A 17,442-nucleotide genomic window follows, 5' to 3' on the forward strand; every position below is an offset into this window, starting at 1 on the left:
ACGTAAGAATAAAATTAGACGACAGACGACAAGTGCAGTTTGATGACACTGAATCAATATTTTGACACGCGTCGACAGAACCTGATTTGCCGGCCGAGGATGGTTCCTCTTGGGGGGAAGTTCAAGAATATTCTGGCTATTCATGACGAGGTCAGATTTTAGGCCATTTAAACAATATTAAAATGTTTGCTAAAAACAGTAATTCATGCCCCTCTCATAGTCTATCCAGGCCCGCAACGGAAGGTTGTTTTTCTTTCTCTCAAATAAGAAGGGGACAACCAAGTGCCCACCCCACCAAGTGAGGTATCCTAGTTTTACTATGTTAGTAAGAAATCTTATAATTAAGGTCTCGTAAAACTATGTCTACACCCTTCAGTTCCTTCAAGAAATCCAATGATACCCACTACGTACAGAGCGTCCCTCGAAAAACCTAGCTTTTTCCGCAAGAAAATACTTATATTAGCCTTATTCAAGCCTTATTCAATTTTTGAAATTAATTCATTCTTCTTAAATTATTTGATTAGTACCGAAAGTCGTAATTTTGACCGATTAACGATCTAATATGATGTGGGACACCCTGTATGTAGCATTTTCTTTTTTTTTATGTTTATGTTTTTCTTGTAACAATTAACAAACATGCTAAGTTGTTTCAATTTTTTGGCCGATGAAAATCTATGAAAAAACATTTGGCAGGAATCTTACACATCTGTGGAAATAAATTAACATTGTTGTCTTCATTCTTTCTTTTTCAAGAAATGTCATAAAGAATTTTGCAATGTTTAACTAATATTTCTAACTAATATTTATGTCTTAAATCAATTTAGAGAATACTTTTGGAATTTAATGTCAACTATTTCTTAGTTTTCATAAAAGATTGCAAGAGGATGAATGGTTATCATGCAATGCATGTAATTTAAAAGTCCGAAGAATCCCTTTAATAAATATTTGACTCCAAAGATGAGATTTTAAAAGCTTAAACCCGAGTAAAACCCGGTCTTTGCGTCTGCTTAGTAAGTAAAGTAAGTAAATCTCAAGTCAAGACCCGGGTTTTGGATGGCCTTGAGTTTAGTAAGAACCAACCATCTTGGGTTTTTCTCTCTTTAAGGCTCGAGTCTTCAGCAGCTGATGATCGTAAATTTCGTAAAATCTTTTATATTTGTGAAGCTAAAGAACCCGCGTCTATATTAGTTATAGTTACTCCCTCCGTTTACCCGCGCTTGGTATTAAATTATGATTTTAGCTGAAGTGCCCGGCGTTGCCCGTGAGATTTCAAAAATTTCAAAAAAAATTGTAGCCTCTGTCATTCCCATGGGTTCCCTTAAATTTGTTTAGAAAATTTGGCTCACCTGTTTGGCCAGCTATAACGAACATATATATGCGCAAAGAGCTTTATTATATAGAGATAAAAAAATATTAAGTCTCTGTATTTACGTAAAAAGAAATTAAGTTTTTGCCACAAACTCAGATTTTTAAATCCCAATATCGTAGGCTTTAGATATTTCAAACTTTATAATTAGTGACCGAATTTAAAGAATTTGAGCGGCGGTTTAAATTTAAGCCTCGGCTTAAATATGGTTGGTTCCACTTAAAATTGTATCAAATTTTTCAAGATTTAAGCCGGCGCTTAATTTATACCGGGGTTTGGCAGATTTAAACCACGGCTCAAATTCTTTAAATTCCATCTTAGGTTGCAAAGATATAGGAATTAGAATATTAGAGTTTGTCGCTAACACAAAGTTTCTTTTCAATTATTTTGTTAATCTCCCTCTTCACCAATTAAGCTGGAGTTTATCATTTCATGAAGATGAGCTGAGATCAAAACTTCGTAAATTCTTGGATCTAGCAGTTATAATTGACGTTGTCCAAAAGATAAGATATGTCCTCTTGGACAATGGAAATTTTTTGTTCGGAACCCCATGGCAGAACAAGTAAAATTAAAGGAACAAGGTTCAAAAATGAATATTGAGATCAAGAATTGAAGATTAGTGCAACACCATTAATATACAGTGAGAACATAAAACTATTGAAAAGGAAGACTACATTAAAGGAATATTTAGGTGTATTGAATGCTGTTACGAAGCACATAGTTTTACTATTTACTATTATATTACTTTTTAAGGGAAATGAGTCTGTTTCGACTGCACAATTGATGTCTCTCATGTTCATTGGACCCTTTAGTCATAAATTGAGTCTAAAGGTCGTCTTCCTATTCTAGAGTTCTTGTTCTCACTTTGTGTGAGAATAAATCTTTATAATAATAGTAAAAGTAATTTATAAAACCATGTTTTATCAGGAAGAAGAATTGATCATGATTCTGAACACTTCCGGTTCTGCCCAGATTTTGCTCAGGAGAATAAACTACTCTTCTTCAATCCAGGTTGTTTATTATTATTATTATTATTATTTTTATTATTATTATGATTATNAGATAGAGTTTACAATCACAAAATTGATGATTATATTAACAGTACAAGTATAAAGCAATTAGGTGGAAAATAGCTCTTGGCTGTTTTGATTATTTTTTCCACCTAATGTTAGTAATAATAACAAAATATTTCAATTAAATAGATTTAAGGAGAACGATTAGAGATCAGGGTTCAAATTTATCATATGCAAAATAGTTTATACACTAATTCGAATAACTAGAGTTTAAAGTAATTTTCTGACATGTACACAACAAATATCAAAGCATAATTAACGATCAAAATAGCTATCAATATCAATGGGGCAGTTCATTGAATCTCTGGTTCATTCTGATATATTTTATCTTTAGTTTGGAAAGAAAAAGTGTATTTTTTTGTCCCTGTTCCTGAAATAATGTTAATACTAGGATGAAATCCCTGTTCCTGAAATAATATTAATACTACGATGAAGTCCCTGTTCCTGAAATAGTGTTAATACTAGGATGGAGTCCATGTTCCTGAAATAGTGTTAATACTAGGATGGAATCCCTGTTCCTGAAATAGTATTAATACTAGGATGGAGTCCCTGTTCATGAAATAGTATTAATACTAGGATGGAGTCCCAGTTCCTGAAATAATATTAATAGTAGGATGGAGCCCCTGTTCCTGAAATAGTATTAATACTAGGATGGAGTCCCTGTTCCTGAAATAGTATTAATACTAGGATGGAGTCCCAGTTCCTGAAATAATATTATTTGTTGGATGGTGTCCCAGTTCATGAAATAATATGAATATTAGGATGGAGTTCATGTTCCTGAAATAGTGTTAATACTAGGATGGAGTCCCTGTTCCTGAAATAGTATTAATACTAGGATGGAGTCCCTGTTCCTGAAATTATATTAATACTAGGATGGAGTCCCAGTTCCTAAAATAATATTAATACTAGGATGGAGTCCCAGTTCCTGAAATAATATTAATACTAGGACGGAGTTCCTGTTCCTGAAGTAATATTAATACTAGGATGGAGTCCCTGTTCCTGAAATTATATATATACAAGGATGGAGTCCAGTTTCTGAAATAATATTATTACAAGGATGGAGTTCCTGTTCTTGAAATAATATGAATATTAGGATGGAGTCCATGTTCCTGAAATAATTTGAATATTAGGATGGAGTCCATATTCCTGAAATAGTGTTAATACTAGGATGGAGTCCCTGTTCCTGAAATTATATATATATATATACAAGGATGGAGTCCCGTTCCTGAAATAATATTAATACAAGGATGGAGTCCCTGTTCTTGAAATAATATGAATATTAGGATGGAGTCCATGTTCCTGAAATAGTGTTAATACTAGGATGGAGTCCCTGTTCCTGAAATTATATATATATATACAAGGATGGAGTCCCGTTCCTGAAATAATATTAATACAAGGATGGAGTTCCTGTTCTTGAAATAATATGAATATTAGGATGAAGTCCATGTTCCTGAAATAATTTGAATATTAGGATGGTGTCCCGGTTCCTGTTCCTGAGACTATTCTGTTTCTGCTGATTAAGGATGGGGCCGGGGATCCTCTTCCCTCCATACTTACTCCTGTACTCCAGGTATACTCTATTCATGTACTCCAGGTATACTCTACTCCTGTACTCCGGGTATACTCTACTCTGTTACTCCAGGTATACTGTATTCCTGTACTTCTATGCTCAAGGTTTACTGTACTTCTGTACTCCAGGTATACTGTACTCCTGTACTCCAGGTATACTGTACTCTTCTTTTTCTTTACTCCAGGTATACTGTACTCAATACTCCTGTACTTCAGGTATACTGTACTCTTCTTCTTCTGTACTCCAGGTATACTGTACTCCAATACTCCTGTACTCCAGGTATACTGTTCTCCTGTACTCCAATACTCCTGTACTTCAGGAATACTATACTCCTATACTCATGTACTCCAGTTACACTGTACTCCTATTCTCCTCTACTCCAGGTATACTGTACTCCAGGTATTTGATTGTTTGTACTGATTTGTTTTACCAAATTCGATAACTTGTACCAATATATTAAGGGTTTATTCTTCATTAAAAAAAATTTCAAAATACATATCACTTTACTCAAAATATCAATTTCAATAAATCAGGAAAGAAATTAAGTCTTTGTCACAAACTCGAAATTTCTAATTCAAAATTCAGACTATTTGGTTTGACAGAATTAATAGTTTGATATATCTAAGGTTTACAAAGTTGGGTTGCAAAGATGATTAGAAAAGTAGAGTTTGTGGCAAAGATTAAATTCTTTTAAGATATTTTATGTTTTTAAAAATATGTTAAGACTTCCGATATAGAGAGTATCACTGCACTGGAGAAACAGGGGTTGACAGATTTTGGACTAAAACTTACTTTAGGTATTTTTTTAATTTGCAATTTATCTAGTTTTTTTTTATGTTTTTTTACGTTGAATTTTCTGTTCTTTAAGTATTTTTATGAAATAATAATTTGTGAATAAACTTTTTAATTGAAAAATTAATGACTGTCTCCTTAAATTTTTTTAAATTGAAATAAGTTTTGTGCAAAAGTATCTTAAGAAGTTTTTTTTTTAATTTTTTTAAGTTCCGAAATAAATGAATGCCCCTACTATCTGAACAAATGGTAATGTTCACTGTTCAGGAGAGAACATCAAGATCTCGAACACAATGTTTGTTAGTCCAGGAAACTACGCAAACCTAGCTCTAGGATTCCCGGAACTCGAGTTTTCAAGTAACGAAATCATTTCGTGGCCTAGGACTCAGGTTAGACGATGAACAAAGGTTAAACAAAAACAAACAATAAAAAACGTTTTTTTTTCCAGGAAACAAACCAGGCTCCTGGAAATCAAAATATAAAGAAATATATTAATCCTGGTAGGTGGACATTTTTAAAGTTTTTTTTTGAATAAGTTAGTAAATTTGAATAATAGTAAATTTTTTAAGTTTAAAATTTGTTCTTTAATAATGAATATACTGATGCAGGTCGTGACTATGTATTCCTAAAAGATAGTTGTCAGATAGTTCGACCAATACCTACAAAGGATGTTCCTAAAACAGGTGAATTTACGGGGCAGATGGTCAAATCAATTCAATCAATCAATCAATCAGAGTTTTAGGGACGCCCTCTACTTTCCACATTTCAAACTCAAAATTCAAAATGAACTTTCTTAATCAGTTATTACAGTTTATTATAGATATTAAAGATGAAAGAACTTAAGGAAAAGTTAAAATTGATAAGAAATTAAACTGTCTCAAATGAATCCTAATAGAATTTGTCCACAACACTGCGTACTCAGTTTAACTACCTAGCATAGCCGGTCTGTCCTTAAAGGCCTTTTGTACATCAAGCAGAACTAAAATTAAATATTTCCCTTCATTTAAAGCAGAAGTAATAATATTGAGTATTTGCATGGTTTGTATACTTCGAGCCTGGAGAAATCCAAATTGTTCTTGAACGAAAAAAATGTTTTGTGTCAAAACAGTAACAAGTCTTCTAGAAATGATTTTTCCAAAAATCTTGGAGAAAGCATTGATAATAGCTATGGTTCTATCGTTATTCATTTCGAGAGGCGAACCAGAGTTCTTAAAAACATGGATAGTTTAAGATTGAATATATGTGCAAGAGGTACATAAATTTGGAAAGAGATTGTGCGTAAAAAATTTACCTAAATACCGTTTCTATCTATAGAAGATAACAAGGAGGATCTATATTTTACGTAATTTGTTACGGAGTCAAATAGGTTATGTTGTGGAGACTTGGAGGAACCTCTCTAGCTCAGGTCCTGATTTGAACTGCTTGTTGGTTTGTCTTGCAGGCTTGAAGTTACCTGTTTTGTTCAAGGTCTACGTTCTTGGTGTAGCCAGGGAGCCAGTGTAGGGGTTTCATAAAAATATATAAATTTTAATTAATATGTCATATTATTACAATTTGTTATTTTAATAAACGAAATAGAATTGGTGCAGTTTTTTATATCTTTTAGTTTTTGTGAAAAAATATATTTATGTTTTTGTATTTGATGTTTTGTTTAATCCGGAAATATCTGGTTTTTTACGTGGATTTAGGGTTCTTTGTCTGCTGAAAGGTAGGGCTAAGTATTTTGTTTGAAGGTTAAGCGTGGAGCTTTAGAATTCATACTTAATGAGAACCCACGCTTTAGATTTATGTAACATAACAGATGAAACCAAATTATTAAAATTAGAATCAGAAAGGATAGATGAAATGTCGTCGGCAAACAGAACAGATCGTAAAAACTCAGAGCAATTGGAAATGTCATTTATTGAAATTAAGAAAAGGATAACTCCTAAGATAGAACCCTGGATTACGCCAATATTCAAATTAGAAGTATTTTCTGATATCTTGGATCCTACTTGAACTTTTTGCTTGCGATTAGGTAAATAACTTTTAAACCAGTCTAAGACTACCCCTCGGATACCTGCATTTTCAAGTTTGTTAAGTAAAATAGAGTGTTTAACACTGTCAAAGGCCTTTTGTACATCAAGCAGAACTAAAATTGAATATTCCCCTTCCTTTAAAGCAGAGGTAATAATATTGAGTATTTTCATTACAGCATGGTTTGTACTTCGACCCTGGAGAAATCCAAATTCTTCTTGAAAGAAAAAATAGTTTTGTGTCAAAAAAGAAACAAGTCTTTTAGAAATAATTTTTTCAAAAATCTTGGAGAAAGCATTGATAATAGCTATGGTCTATAGTTTTTCATTTCGAGAGGTGAACCAGATTTATTAAAAACAGGGATAGGTCTGGAGGTTTTCATATTATCAGGAAATATTCCATTTTGCACAGAAAGATTAAATATATGTGCAAGAGGTACACAAATTTGGAAAGAGATTGTGCATAAAAAATTTATCGAGATACCCTTTATATCTTTAGAAGATTTCTTTTCAAGCTGAGAAATTGTTGAAGCAATATCAGACGGAACTACAGGATCTATAAAAAAGTATTAGAACATCGAGGTGGCAAAAAGTCCCAGTAATTAGAGTTTTTCGGGGGGACACTATCAGATACCTTAGAACCAATTTGAGAAAAAAAAATCATTAAAAGCATTAGCTATCAATATTTCATCTGAGCAAATCTCATCATTGATTAAAAGACTATCTACGCTTGAAGTTCCACTTTTTTTATTAATATGGCTTCCCCCAATGTATCCCAAATATTTTTAGAATTGTCCTTAGAATTATAAATTTTTTTCTCAAAGTACATTTGTTTACTTTTGCGACAGGTTTTGTTATAAATACTTCTATAAATTTGATACTTTTTTATATTTTCCGGAGTCGGTTTGGATTTTAAATTTTGTAAAGCTTGTGATTACGTTTTCTGGAGACTAACAGACCTGAAGTCATGAAGGGATTAATAGGATGTATGTTTTTGTTCAATTTAAACTGGCGCAAAGGAAAGTACAAATCAAAAAGAGTATGAAATGTTTCCCAGAATTCATTATAAGCAGTATTTGTACAGGTGTTTTCAAGAACATTGGACCAACAAAAAGTCCCAGTAATTAGAATTTGTCAAGGAAACTTTATTAGACACCTTAGAACCAATTTGACAAAAAAATAATCATTAAAAGCATTAGCTATCAATATTTCAATATTTCATATGAGCAGATCTCATCATTGATTAAAAGACTATCTACGCTTCAAGTTCCACTTTTTTATTATTCATGGCTTCCCCCAATGTGTCCAAAATCTTTTTAGAATTGCCCCTAGAATTATAGATTTTTTTCACAAAATATATCTGTTTACTTTAGTTACATGTTAGTACATATTACAAATTGAAAACTTTTTTGTTCTTCGTAAAAGCACTTCAAAAGCGAAGTTATATTAGATCTAAATCTTAAATTTTGATGTGTGTTGTCGATTAGCGGCCAAACTACCTGACCAAATAAAATCCATGTTCTGACATGTACTGCGCCACAACTTGTCTGGGGGCGAGTGCCAGGAAGATTTAAAGGGAGTGTTCGCGAAAAATGCAAGGGGGTATAGGCTTAATGTGATAAAAAAGCACTTTTGATCGCTACTAATCTTACTTCTATCTGTTGCGTCTATAAGGAGAAAATTATTGAAAACGACTCACACCAAAGAACGCAGCGCCCATACAAATTCGGAAAGATGCAACATTCAACTCGGACCGTAAACAAATCAATTTAATTCCAAACAAATCATTCAGATATTACAAACAATAGTAATCGATTATTTTTCCACGCATTCGTATATAGTTTATATTTATAATATTTTTGATTTTGTTGTTTATATAATTTTCGCTGGCGTTGGATTTTCAAACATTCCTGGAAAATATTAAAATGTCGTCTTCATTATCAAAAATCCTCGATTTATATTTATAATATTTTTGATTTTGTTGTTTATATAATTTTCGCTGGCGTTGGATTTTCAAACATTCCTGGAAAATATTAAAATGTCGTCTTCATTATCAAAAATCCTCGAAACAGGAATAAATGTTTTCAAAAGTAACTCTCAGATCATGAAAAAACAAAATTATTATGAAATATCAACCATTTACCTACCTTTCATTTTTCGCAAACACTCCTTTTAAAGATTTAATTTTTACACTTAGCAATTATTCACCATATAATTATCTTATCGGTCTGAAATGATTTCTAAAAAAAATTATCCAAACTGCACTCTCAGCTTGACTACCATGTCTAGCCAGTTACTCAATTTTATGATTGTACTCTAGGAGTAGCTGACCATGTGGTGGTTGGATCTACTGTAGGATTCCTGGAGGTAGTTGACCTACTTGCTGGTCAGGTCAGGTATATACCTGTACCTGAACCCCAGCACGAGTCTGCATACGCTTCCTGGTATAAACAGACTTATCCAGACAAGGTGAGCATATAGAAAATTCAGNTTTTTCAGAATCAAAATCATATTCTGCAAATTTCAACTTAAATCTTATTCATAAGCAAACATATTTATGAAACAATAACTTTTTTATTTAATTTTTGATTATTAGAACATTAGATACAAATAGATATAAGTTCTAATTCATTCATTTGATTTTTAATTTATGGCTGGACCTAATTAATAATTATTTCATCCCTGTATTATTTTTATATAAATATCTAGGTACTAGATAACTCTGGTACTTTCAGATTACCACCCTCTCTCCTCCCCCTGATATAAAATATGTTTTATGATATCTCCAGGTACTAGGGCTTGCCAGTATGTCTAATAATGGTCTGGTATCTGTAGATAATTCTATATAATATATTATATATCCAGGTACTAGGGCTGGACAGTATGTCTAATGATGGTCTGGTATCTGTAGATAACTCTATATAATATATTATATATCCAGGTACTAGGTCTGGTCAGTATGTGTAATGATGGTCTGGTATCTGTAGATAACTCTATATAATATATTATATGTCCAGGTACTAGGGCTGGCCAGTATGTCTAATGATGGTCTGGTATCTGTAGATAACTCTATATAATATATAATGTATCCAGGTACTAGGGCTGGCCAGTATGTCTAATGATGGTCTGGTATCTGTAGATAACTCTATATAATATATAATGTATCCAGGTACTAGGGCTGGCCAGTATGTCTAATGATGGTCTGGTATCTGTAGATAACTCTGGTACTGTAAGATTATGGGAGACTGGGGTTGCTAACCTACAGAGAAGTTATGAGGTAAGCAAAGAAAATAGATTAATAAATAGATAATTACTTTACAAACTGCACCTTCATATGTATGTAAAACTACATGTGTAAATATTTAACCACGGCCGTCTTTTGGACTTCCGCCTCAACCTCTGAAATTAGCAATGTCTCGTTTTTATTCCAGCTAAGGTTAGGGACAGATAACTATATAATCACGGGTTGTTGCTCTTTTTCAGACCGAGGGGGAATGTCAAGTGTCCAAGACACTTTTAACGAGAATATTACTTATTACTTATCGTGCAGGAGTGGAGGAAGATGTTGGGAGGGGATGAGGATCTCCGGATGAGTATAGATCGAACCAGTGGACTGGATGTGGATTCTCCTAAGCATGGAAAAATAGATCCGGAGAATACGCCTCATGTTGGAGGAAACACCTGGGCAGGTGTGTAAACTTATAAATTATTTAATTACTTCAATATAAACATGACGCCACAGGTCAAGTTCATGTAAAATTACTGATAAGATTTGTATAGGTGGGACTGGTGGACTAGGGAGTTAGGTGGACTAATGATACTGTTTGTATAGGTGGGACTGGTAGTTTAGGGAGTAAAGGTGGACTAATGATACTGTGTGTATAGCTGGGACTGGTGGACTAGGGAGTAGGGTGGACTAATGATACTGTTTGTCTAGGTGGGACTGGTGGACTAGGGAGTTAGGTGGACTAATGATACTGTGTGTATAGCTGGGACTGGTGGACTAGGGAGTTAGGTGGACTAATGATACTGTTTGTATAGCTGGGACTGGTGGACTAGGGAGTAGGGTGGACTAATGATACTGTTTGTCTAGGTGGGACTGGTGGACTAGGGGGTAAAAGTGGACTAATGATACTTGTAAAGGTGGGACTGGTGGACGTGATACTGCTGGACTAGGGGGTAAAGGTGGACCCTACAGACTAGATGCTGGACACCAAGTTCATCAGGTAATTCAAGCAAATTACTTAGATCTATACTAATACACTATACTGTGCTATATACAGCATACAATAAACTGTACTGTATGAATGCTACAGGGGGACCCACAAAATGGTGGAAAACGTGGGAGACGTCTTTTAAGCAATCTTATTTGTATTTAATTTTGTTGTGAAACAAATTGTTTTGTAGCTTAAAAATCAACGTTTTTAAGTGAAATGAGCCTGTATTTCAGTTTTTTTTATGTTCATTGGACTTTTTTGGGATCATTACTTAAGTCTTTTAGTCGTCTTTTTTATTCCACAATTTTACGGGTCCCTCTATTTTCTTTATTCGTAAATTGTAGAAAAGGTTGGAAAGATCAGTTTAAAAAGTTGCTTTTATAAATATAAAATACTTGAACATGAGAAAAAAATCTTTCATTCTCGTTTCAGTAAGTTTTTTTTACTTTAACTTTTGATGTTTTGATATTTTATTGATAAGCATGTCTTAGCTTCTAAGGCAACTGATTGAATACCTGCCTCAAACTCTCGTCTTCTTATCCTCATTTCTTTTTCAATCTGACGGACTAGGCCTTTGATACTTCAAACTGTGAAATCTGGTTAATCAAATTGTCAAAGATTAAAATATCAAAGATTTACACCAGATACTAAAGTTGCAAAGATTTAGGACAATTAGAAAATTCAAGTTTAAGGCGAGGAACGTTTTCCTTTGTTTACCATTTAAAGACACTCATTTATAAATTGTTTATTTTGTTGTTGCAATTTGACATTTAGGTTTTTGATATTTTAAACTATAAATTCTGAGTCCGAATTTAATGAATTTGAGCCGCGTCTCAAATCCGACAAAAACCGGTTTCAATTGAGCGCCGGCTTAAATCTTGAATACAACTTTAAGTGAAACACACCATATTTGAGCAGCGGCTTCAAATTCTTTAAATTGGGCCTCTGGTAAAACAACTTGTAAAAGTTTGATGTACAAAGATTTACACAATTACCTTATTGCAAAGATTTAGATATTAATAAATTAATGTGTTATTTTAGTTTTATTTTACATGCATCATGAACTTGAAATTGTGTATTGTTTAGTTATCTGACGCTGAGAAGCGTACTGTACCTGAACATGTTACTAATGCTGCGCGGCAAATGAACAGGAAAGCGTTTGAAGAGCGCCTGCGCGAGATCCAGATGTCAGAATACGACGCTCAACTTTATCAACAATACTCTGCAGGTTCATTTCATTGGGAATTCATCTCTTTATACAGTGGGCGGCGATTATATCAATACAATGAAGACGACTTTCGATATCTATTTTATTTTATATCAAGCTGTTAAACAGCATTGATACACACATAAATATGTAAGTCAAGATAAGCTGTCAATTAAAAAAGCTTCTCTTTGATTGAAAGCTTGTAAATCGAAAAAAAGCTTGTTAACAATCAAAACATTGTCCTCATTGTAACATTATAATTGCCAACCATTGCATATGTATACTTTGCTAGTATACTTTGTATTTGAAGAAAGCAGTGCACGAAATTTGAAGAGAACAATATACGAAAATTTAAAAAGAACAGTGTACGAAATTAGAAGAGAACAGTGCACGAAATTAGAAGAGAACAGTGCACGAAATTAGAAGTGAACAGTGCACGAAATTTGAAGAGAACAGTGCACGAAACTAGAAGAGAACAGTGCACAAAATTAGAAGAGAACAGTGCACGAAATTTGAGGAGAAGAGTGCACGAAATTTGAATAGAACAGTGCACAAATTTAAAGAGAACAATGCACGAAATTAGAAGAGAACAGTGCACGAAATTAGAAGAGAACAGTGCACGAAATTTGAAGAGAACAATGTACGAAATTTGAAGAAATCAGTGCACGGAATTTGAAGAGAACAGCGCACGAAATTTGAAGAGAACAGTGCACAAAACACGATTTACATAGAAAAAGTTGTACAGAACAATTGTACGAAATTCGACTTTAAATTGAAAAAATGACAATCTAAAGAGCAGAGGTTAACAGCTAAAATTGTTAATACTGGAAAAGATGCCAAATGATTCTTTACATATAGAACAAATAGTTATTACGAACAGACTAAATTCTTATTTTATTAATTGATTTTGCAAAGAACGATAAAGGAATTGAGTCTTTGCCACAAACTCTGATTTTCTAGTCACTGTATCTTTGGAACCAAATGTTGTAGACCTTATATATTTCAAAATATGAATTCTGTTAGATCAAATAATCTAAGTTTGAAATATCAAAGGTTTACAACATCGTGTTCTAAAGATATTGAGGTTTAAATATTTGATTTTGTTCTAAAGACTCAATTCCTTTACAGTTCTAGGGAATCACGAATCAAAGAGAGTATAGACTTAATTAATTCTGAAGTCTTATGGTATTCCTGTAACCCTGTGTTAAGGTGTACGACGCCAGGTACAAAACCTGCGAACTATCCTGTCAAGTCTCCAAGCTAAATCCAAGGATAGAACTTGGTTGAAGAACCAAACCTCAGGAGAACTTGACGATAACAGGCTTATTGATGGACTTACAGGTATATCCACAGCCAACAACACAGTTGGAATTTTTACAATTTATTAATTCAACTGATTATTTTTGTATCTATTCTATATATACTTTGCTGTGCGTGCGTCTTTATCCAATGAACGATAAAACGGCTGAACCGATCATGCCCAAATATCGTGTGGGACCTTACATGACCCCAGGGGAGGTTAATGGATGCTTAAGATTACAAAAAATTGTTTTCCAAAGTTTTTGATTTTTGAAAAAATCTTAATTGTTCAAAAAAAAAGTATTATTAAATCCGCGAGCTTTTTTTGTTGTTGTTTTTTACTGTAAAAACAGAAGATGCTTACAGATAGAGCCACAATTAGAAGTCTAGTTTTTATAAATCCGAACGGAGGGTTCTTCAGAGTTTTATTTTATTTTTGGCCGTCAATTGTAGCGTTAAATTGGCAAATTGCAATATTGTTAAGAGACTGTAAGCCTAATTTCAAATGACCCTTCATACAAAGATGGCAATTCTCGATTCACATTGGTACCTATAAAACATGTATTTAATCAGTAATTTGGAAGATATTGTCGTTTTTTCTTGCTTGAAAATAGATTGTTGATGATTTTGAAATTTTCAAAATTATAAAAAATTGATATCTTATTCATACTTGGATCAGATAAAGCTTTTAAGGGGAACTTTGTGAATCGAGCATTGCCATCTTTGCATGAAGGATTTCTAAAAATGACCCCATAAAACTGTGAAATAGAAGAACGACTAAAACACTCAAGTTTTGATTTAAAAAGCCCAATTATTACCTGAAATACAGGAATTGTCTCAGCTCATGTAAAACTTGGTTTCCAAACTCCAAGTTTAGTTAAGTGCCTATCAGAGGGACAACTTTGTTTCCCGACAAATACAAACAATAAGATGTCACATCATGTTTGAAACTTATTTCCTTACTAGTATACACCCATTGATATGCTGAAACTTATTTCCTTACTAGTATACACCCATTGATATGCTGAAACTTATTTCCTTACTAGTATACACCCATTGATATGNCAGGTTGGCCTTCTTGATTTACAGGGTTACCCACAAAAGATGAGACTCTAGAGACGAATTAATTGGTGTTATTCTGTATTTTTTCTTACATTTACGATTCCATGCAGCTGTAAAACTGATTCATTCACACCAAATAAGTTAGTTAATGTTATTAAAAGACTAGACGAAAACCAAATTCAAACTTACGAGCTTAAAATCAAAAGTTTAAAATGGTTCTCAAAGTCTCCCATGTTTAACCAATAACCTATATTCCAAGTGACAACAGTGTAAATGTAAAAATTGGCCCCCTTTTGTTCACGACGCTTGATTTGAAACAAATGCTTTGTCATATTTGAATGGCACTCATATATATAGTCCACTCTGAAACTTTGTCATTGAATTTTTAGACAGTCTCGAAAATTTAAGTGGCTCAACGTAACAGCCTTTTTAGTAGCCCTAGACATAAACATTTTTTAACTGCAACGCGCTTGTTTTTAGCTTAAGTTTAAAGGGAGTAATTGGCAAACTACTGTTCGATTTTTGTGTGAGATCGTGCACCTCTTGGTTTGCAGTGATGGAGGGTCACTTTAAATTACGCAAACAGCCCCTTTAACCCTTTCACGATTGGGGAAGGGTGTCCCCCCCCCCCTATGGGTTTCTCTAATTAACTTGAAAACGGCTGACATTCTTCACTTTATCATACAAATGTGGCAAAAAAAGAATTCATTTGAACATGAGACTTCACATTAAAGACACACAGGACGCATTTAAATGACAAGCAATAAGGACGCACAAAATTGTGACTTATATATACATGCATCAAGAATTATGAGAGGATAAAGAATTGCTTCAAATTATATGTACAGTCCCTTTAATGTATTTTTATTGACCAGGTTTAACGGGCATGACCAGAGGTTGGAGAGAATGATGGAATCTGCGCTCATGGTTATGGAAGCTTTGGAAGGATTTGGAGACAGGTATAACTTGTTATAGAAGCTTTGAAAGGGTTTGGAGACAGGTATAACTTGTTACGGAAGCTTTGGAAGGATTAGGAGACAGGTAAAACTTGTTATGGAAGCTTTGGAAGGATTTGGAGTGAGGTATAACTTGTTATGGAAGCTTTGTAAGGGTTTGGAGTCAAGTATAACTTGTTATGGAAGCTTTGGAAGGGTTTGGAGTCAGGTATAACTTGTTATGGAAGCTTTGGTAGGATTTGGAGACAGGTATAACTTGTTATGGAAGCTTTGGAAGGATTTGGAGTGAGGTATAACTTGTTATGGAAGCTTTGTAAGGGTTTGGAGTCAACAGGTATAACTTGTTATGGAAGCTTTGGAAGGGTTTGGAGACAGGTATAACTTGTTATGGAAGCTTTGTAAGGGTTTGGAGACAGGTATAACTTGTTATGGAAGCTTTGGAAGGGTTTGGAGACAGGTAAAACTTGTTATGGAAGCTTTGTAAGGGTTTGGAGACAGGTATAACTTGTTATGGAAGCTTTGTAAGGGTTTGGAGTCAGGTATAACTTGTTATGGAAGCTTTGGTTGGATTTGGAGACAGGTATAACTTGTTATGGAAGCTTTGGAAGGATTTGGAGTGAGGTATAACTTGTTATGGAAGCTTTGTAAGGGTTTGGAGTCAGGTATAACTTGTTATGGAAGCTTTGGAAGGNGTCCTGTAGAGTAAAGGACTGTATCCTGGATGCGTCCTGTAGAGTAAAGGACTGTATCCTGGATGCGTCCTGTAGAGTAAAGGACTGTATCCTGGATGCGTCCTGTAGAGTAAAGGACTGTATCCTGGATGCGTCCTGTAGAGTAAAGGACTGTATCCTGGATGCGTCCTGTAGAGTAAAGGACTGTATCCTGGATGCGTCCTGTAGAGTAAAGGACTGTATCCTGGATGCGTCCTGTAGAGTAAAGGACTGTATCCTGGATGCGTCCTGTAGAGTAAAGGACTGTATCCTGGATGCGTCCTGTAGAGTAAAGGACTGTATCCTGGATGCGTCCTGTAGAGTAAAGGACTGTATCCTGGATGCGTCCTGTAGAGTAAAGGACTGTATCCTGGATGCGTCCTGTAGAGTAAAGGACTGTATCCTGGATGCGTCCTGTAGAGTAAAGGACTGTATCCTGGATGCGTCCTGTAGAGTAAAGGACTGTATCCTGGATGCGTCCTGTAGAGTAAAGGACTGTATCCTGGATGCGTCCTGTAGAGTAAAGGACTGTATCCTGGATGCGTCCTGTAGAGTAAAGGACTGTATCCTGGATGCGTCCTGTAGAGTAAAGGACTGTATCCTGGATGCGTCCTGTAGAGTAAAGGACTGTATCCTGGATGCGTCCTGTAGAGTAAAGGACTGTATCCTGGATGCGTCCTGTAGAGTAAAGGACTGTATCCTGGATGCGTCCTGTAGAGTAAAGGACTGTATCCTGGATGCGTCCTGTAGAGTAAAGGACTGTATCCTGGATGCGTCCTGTAGAGTAAAGGACTGTATCCTGGATGCGTCCTGTAGAGTAAAGGACTGTATCCTGGATGCGTCCTGTAGAGTAAAGGACTGTATCCTGGATAAAAAATAAAGTTCAAAAAATTTATTTTTCTGTTTTCGTTAATTGCCGAAAATCGAATTAACCATCCAAAAATTTTATAAGTTTCTCAATTTCATTGGTTGACGCTAACTAATTTTAAGAGCAAAAATGTTTTTTTTTCGATGTTTTGGTTGAAATGTTGTCACTTGAATCCGGATCCGTGCAGGTCTGCATATTTTTGTCTCGGTGTTGTATTTTTTTTAACAGGAAATTTTTTTTTACATATTTCCCACAAAATTTTTTTTTCAAAAAACACAGTTTAAGCATAGTTGATTTGATTTGATTT

The 17,442-nt window shown here is 34.3% G+C and overlaps 1 protein-coding gene across 1 annotated transcript in view; it reads left to right on the top strand.

The window, feature by feature from the left end:
• The window catches only part of LOC111705043 (von Willebrand factor A domain-containing protein 8), a 32,162-nt gene that overhangs the window by 12,940 nt on the left and 1,780 nt on the right, over positions 1 to 17,442 (top strand). Inside the window, exons 16-31 of the mRNA XM_023477470.1 lie at positions 19 to 150; positions 347 to 351; positions 4,225 to 4,408; positions 4,734 to 4,806; positions 5,069 to 5,190; positions 5,250 to 5,301; positions 5,410 to 5,484; positions 9,137 to 9,285; positions 9,986 to 10,093; positions 10,367 to 10,505; positions 10,960 to 11,042; positions 12,120 to 12,261; positions 13,450 to 13,581; positions 14,861 to 14,870; positions 15,450 to 15,574; positions 16,207 to 17,117. Coding sequence (XP_023333238.1) covers positions 19 to 150; positions 347 to 351; positions 4,225 to 4,408; positions 4,734 to 4,806; positions 5,069 to 5,190; positions 5,250 to 5,301; positions 5,410 to 5,484; positions 9,137 to 9,285; positions 9,986 to 10,093; positions 10,367 to 10,505; positions 10,960 to 11,042; positions 12,120 to 12,261; positions 13,450 to 13,581; positions 14,861 to 14,870; positions 15,450 to 15,574; positions 16,207 to 17,117 — 2,442 coding nt within the window. The remainder of the gene's footprint in view (positions 1 to 18; positions 151 to 346; positions 352 to 4,224; positions 4,409 to 4,733; positions 4,807 to 5,068; positions 5,191 to 5,249; positions 5,302 to 5,409; positions 5,485 to 9,136; positions 9,286 to 9,985; positions 10,094 to 10,366; positions 10,506 to 10,959; positions 11,043 to 12,119; positions 12,262 to 13,449; positions 13,582 to 14,860; positions 14,871 to 15,449; positions 15,575 to 16,206; positions 17,118 to 17,442) is intronic.

The sequence above is a fragment of the Eurytemora carolleeae genome, unplaced genomic scaffold (genome assembly GCF_000591075.1).
Source record: "Eurytemora carolleeae unplaced genomic scaffold, Eaff_2.0 scaffold18, whole genome shotgun sequence".
NCBI lineage: Eukaryota > Metazoa > Arthropoda > Copepoda > Calanoida > Temoridae > Eurytemora > Eurytemora carolleeae.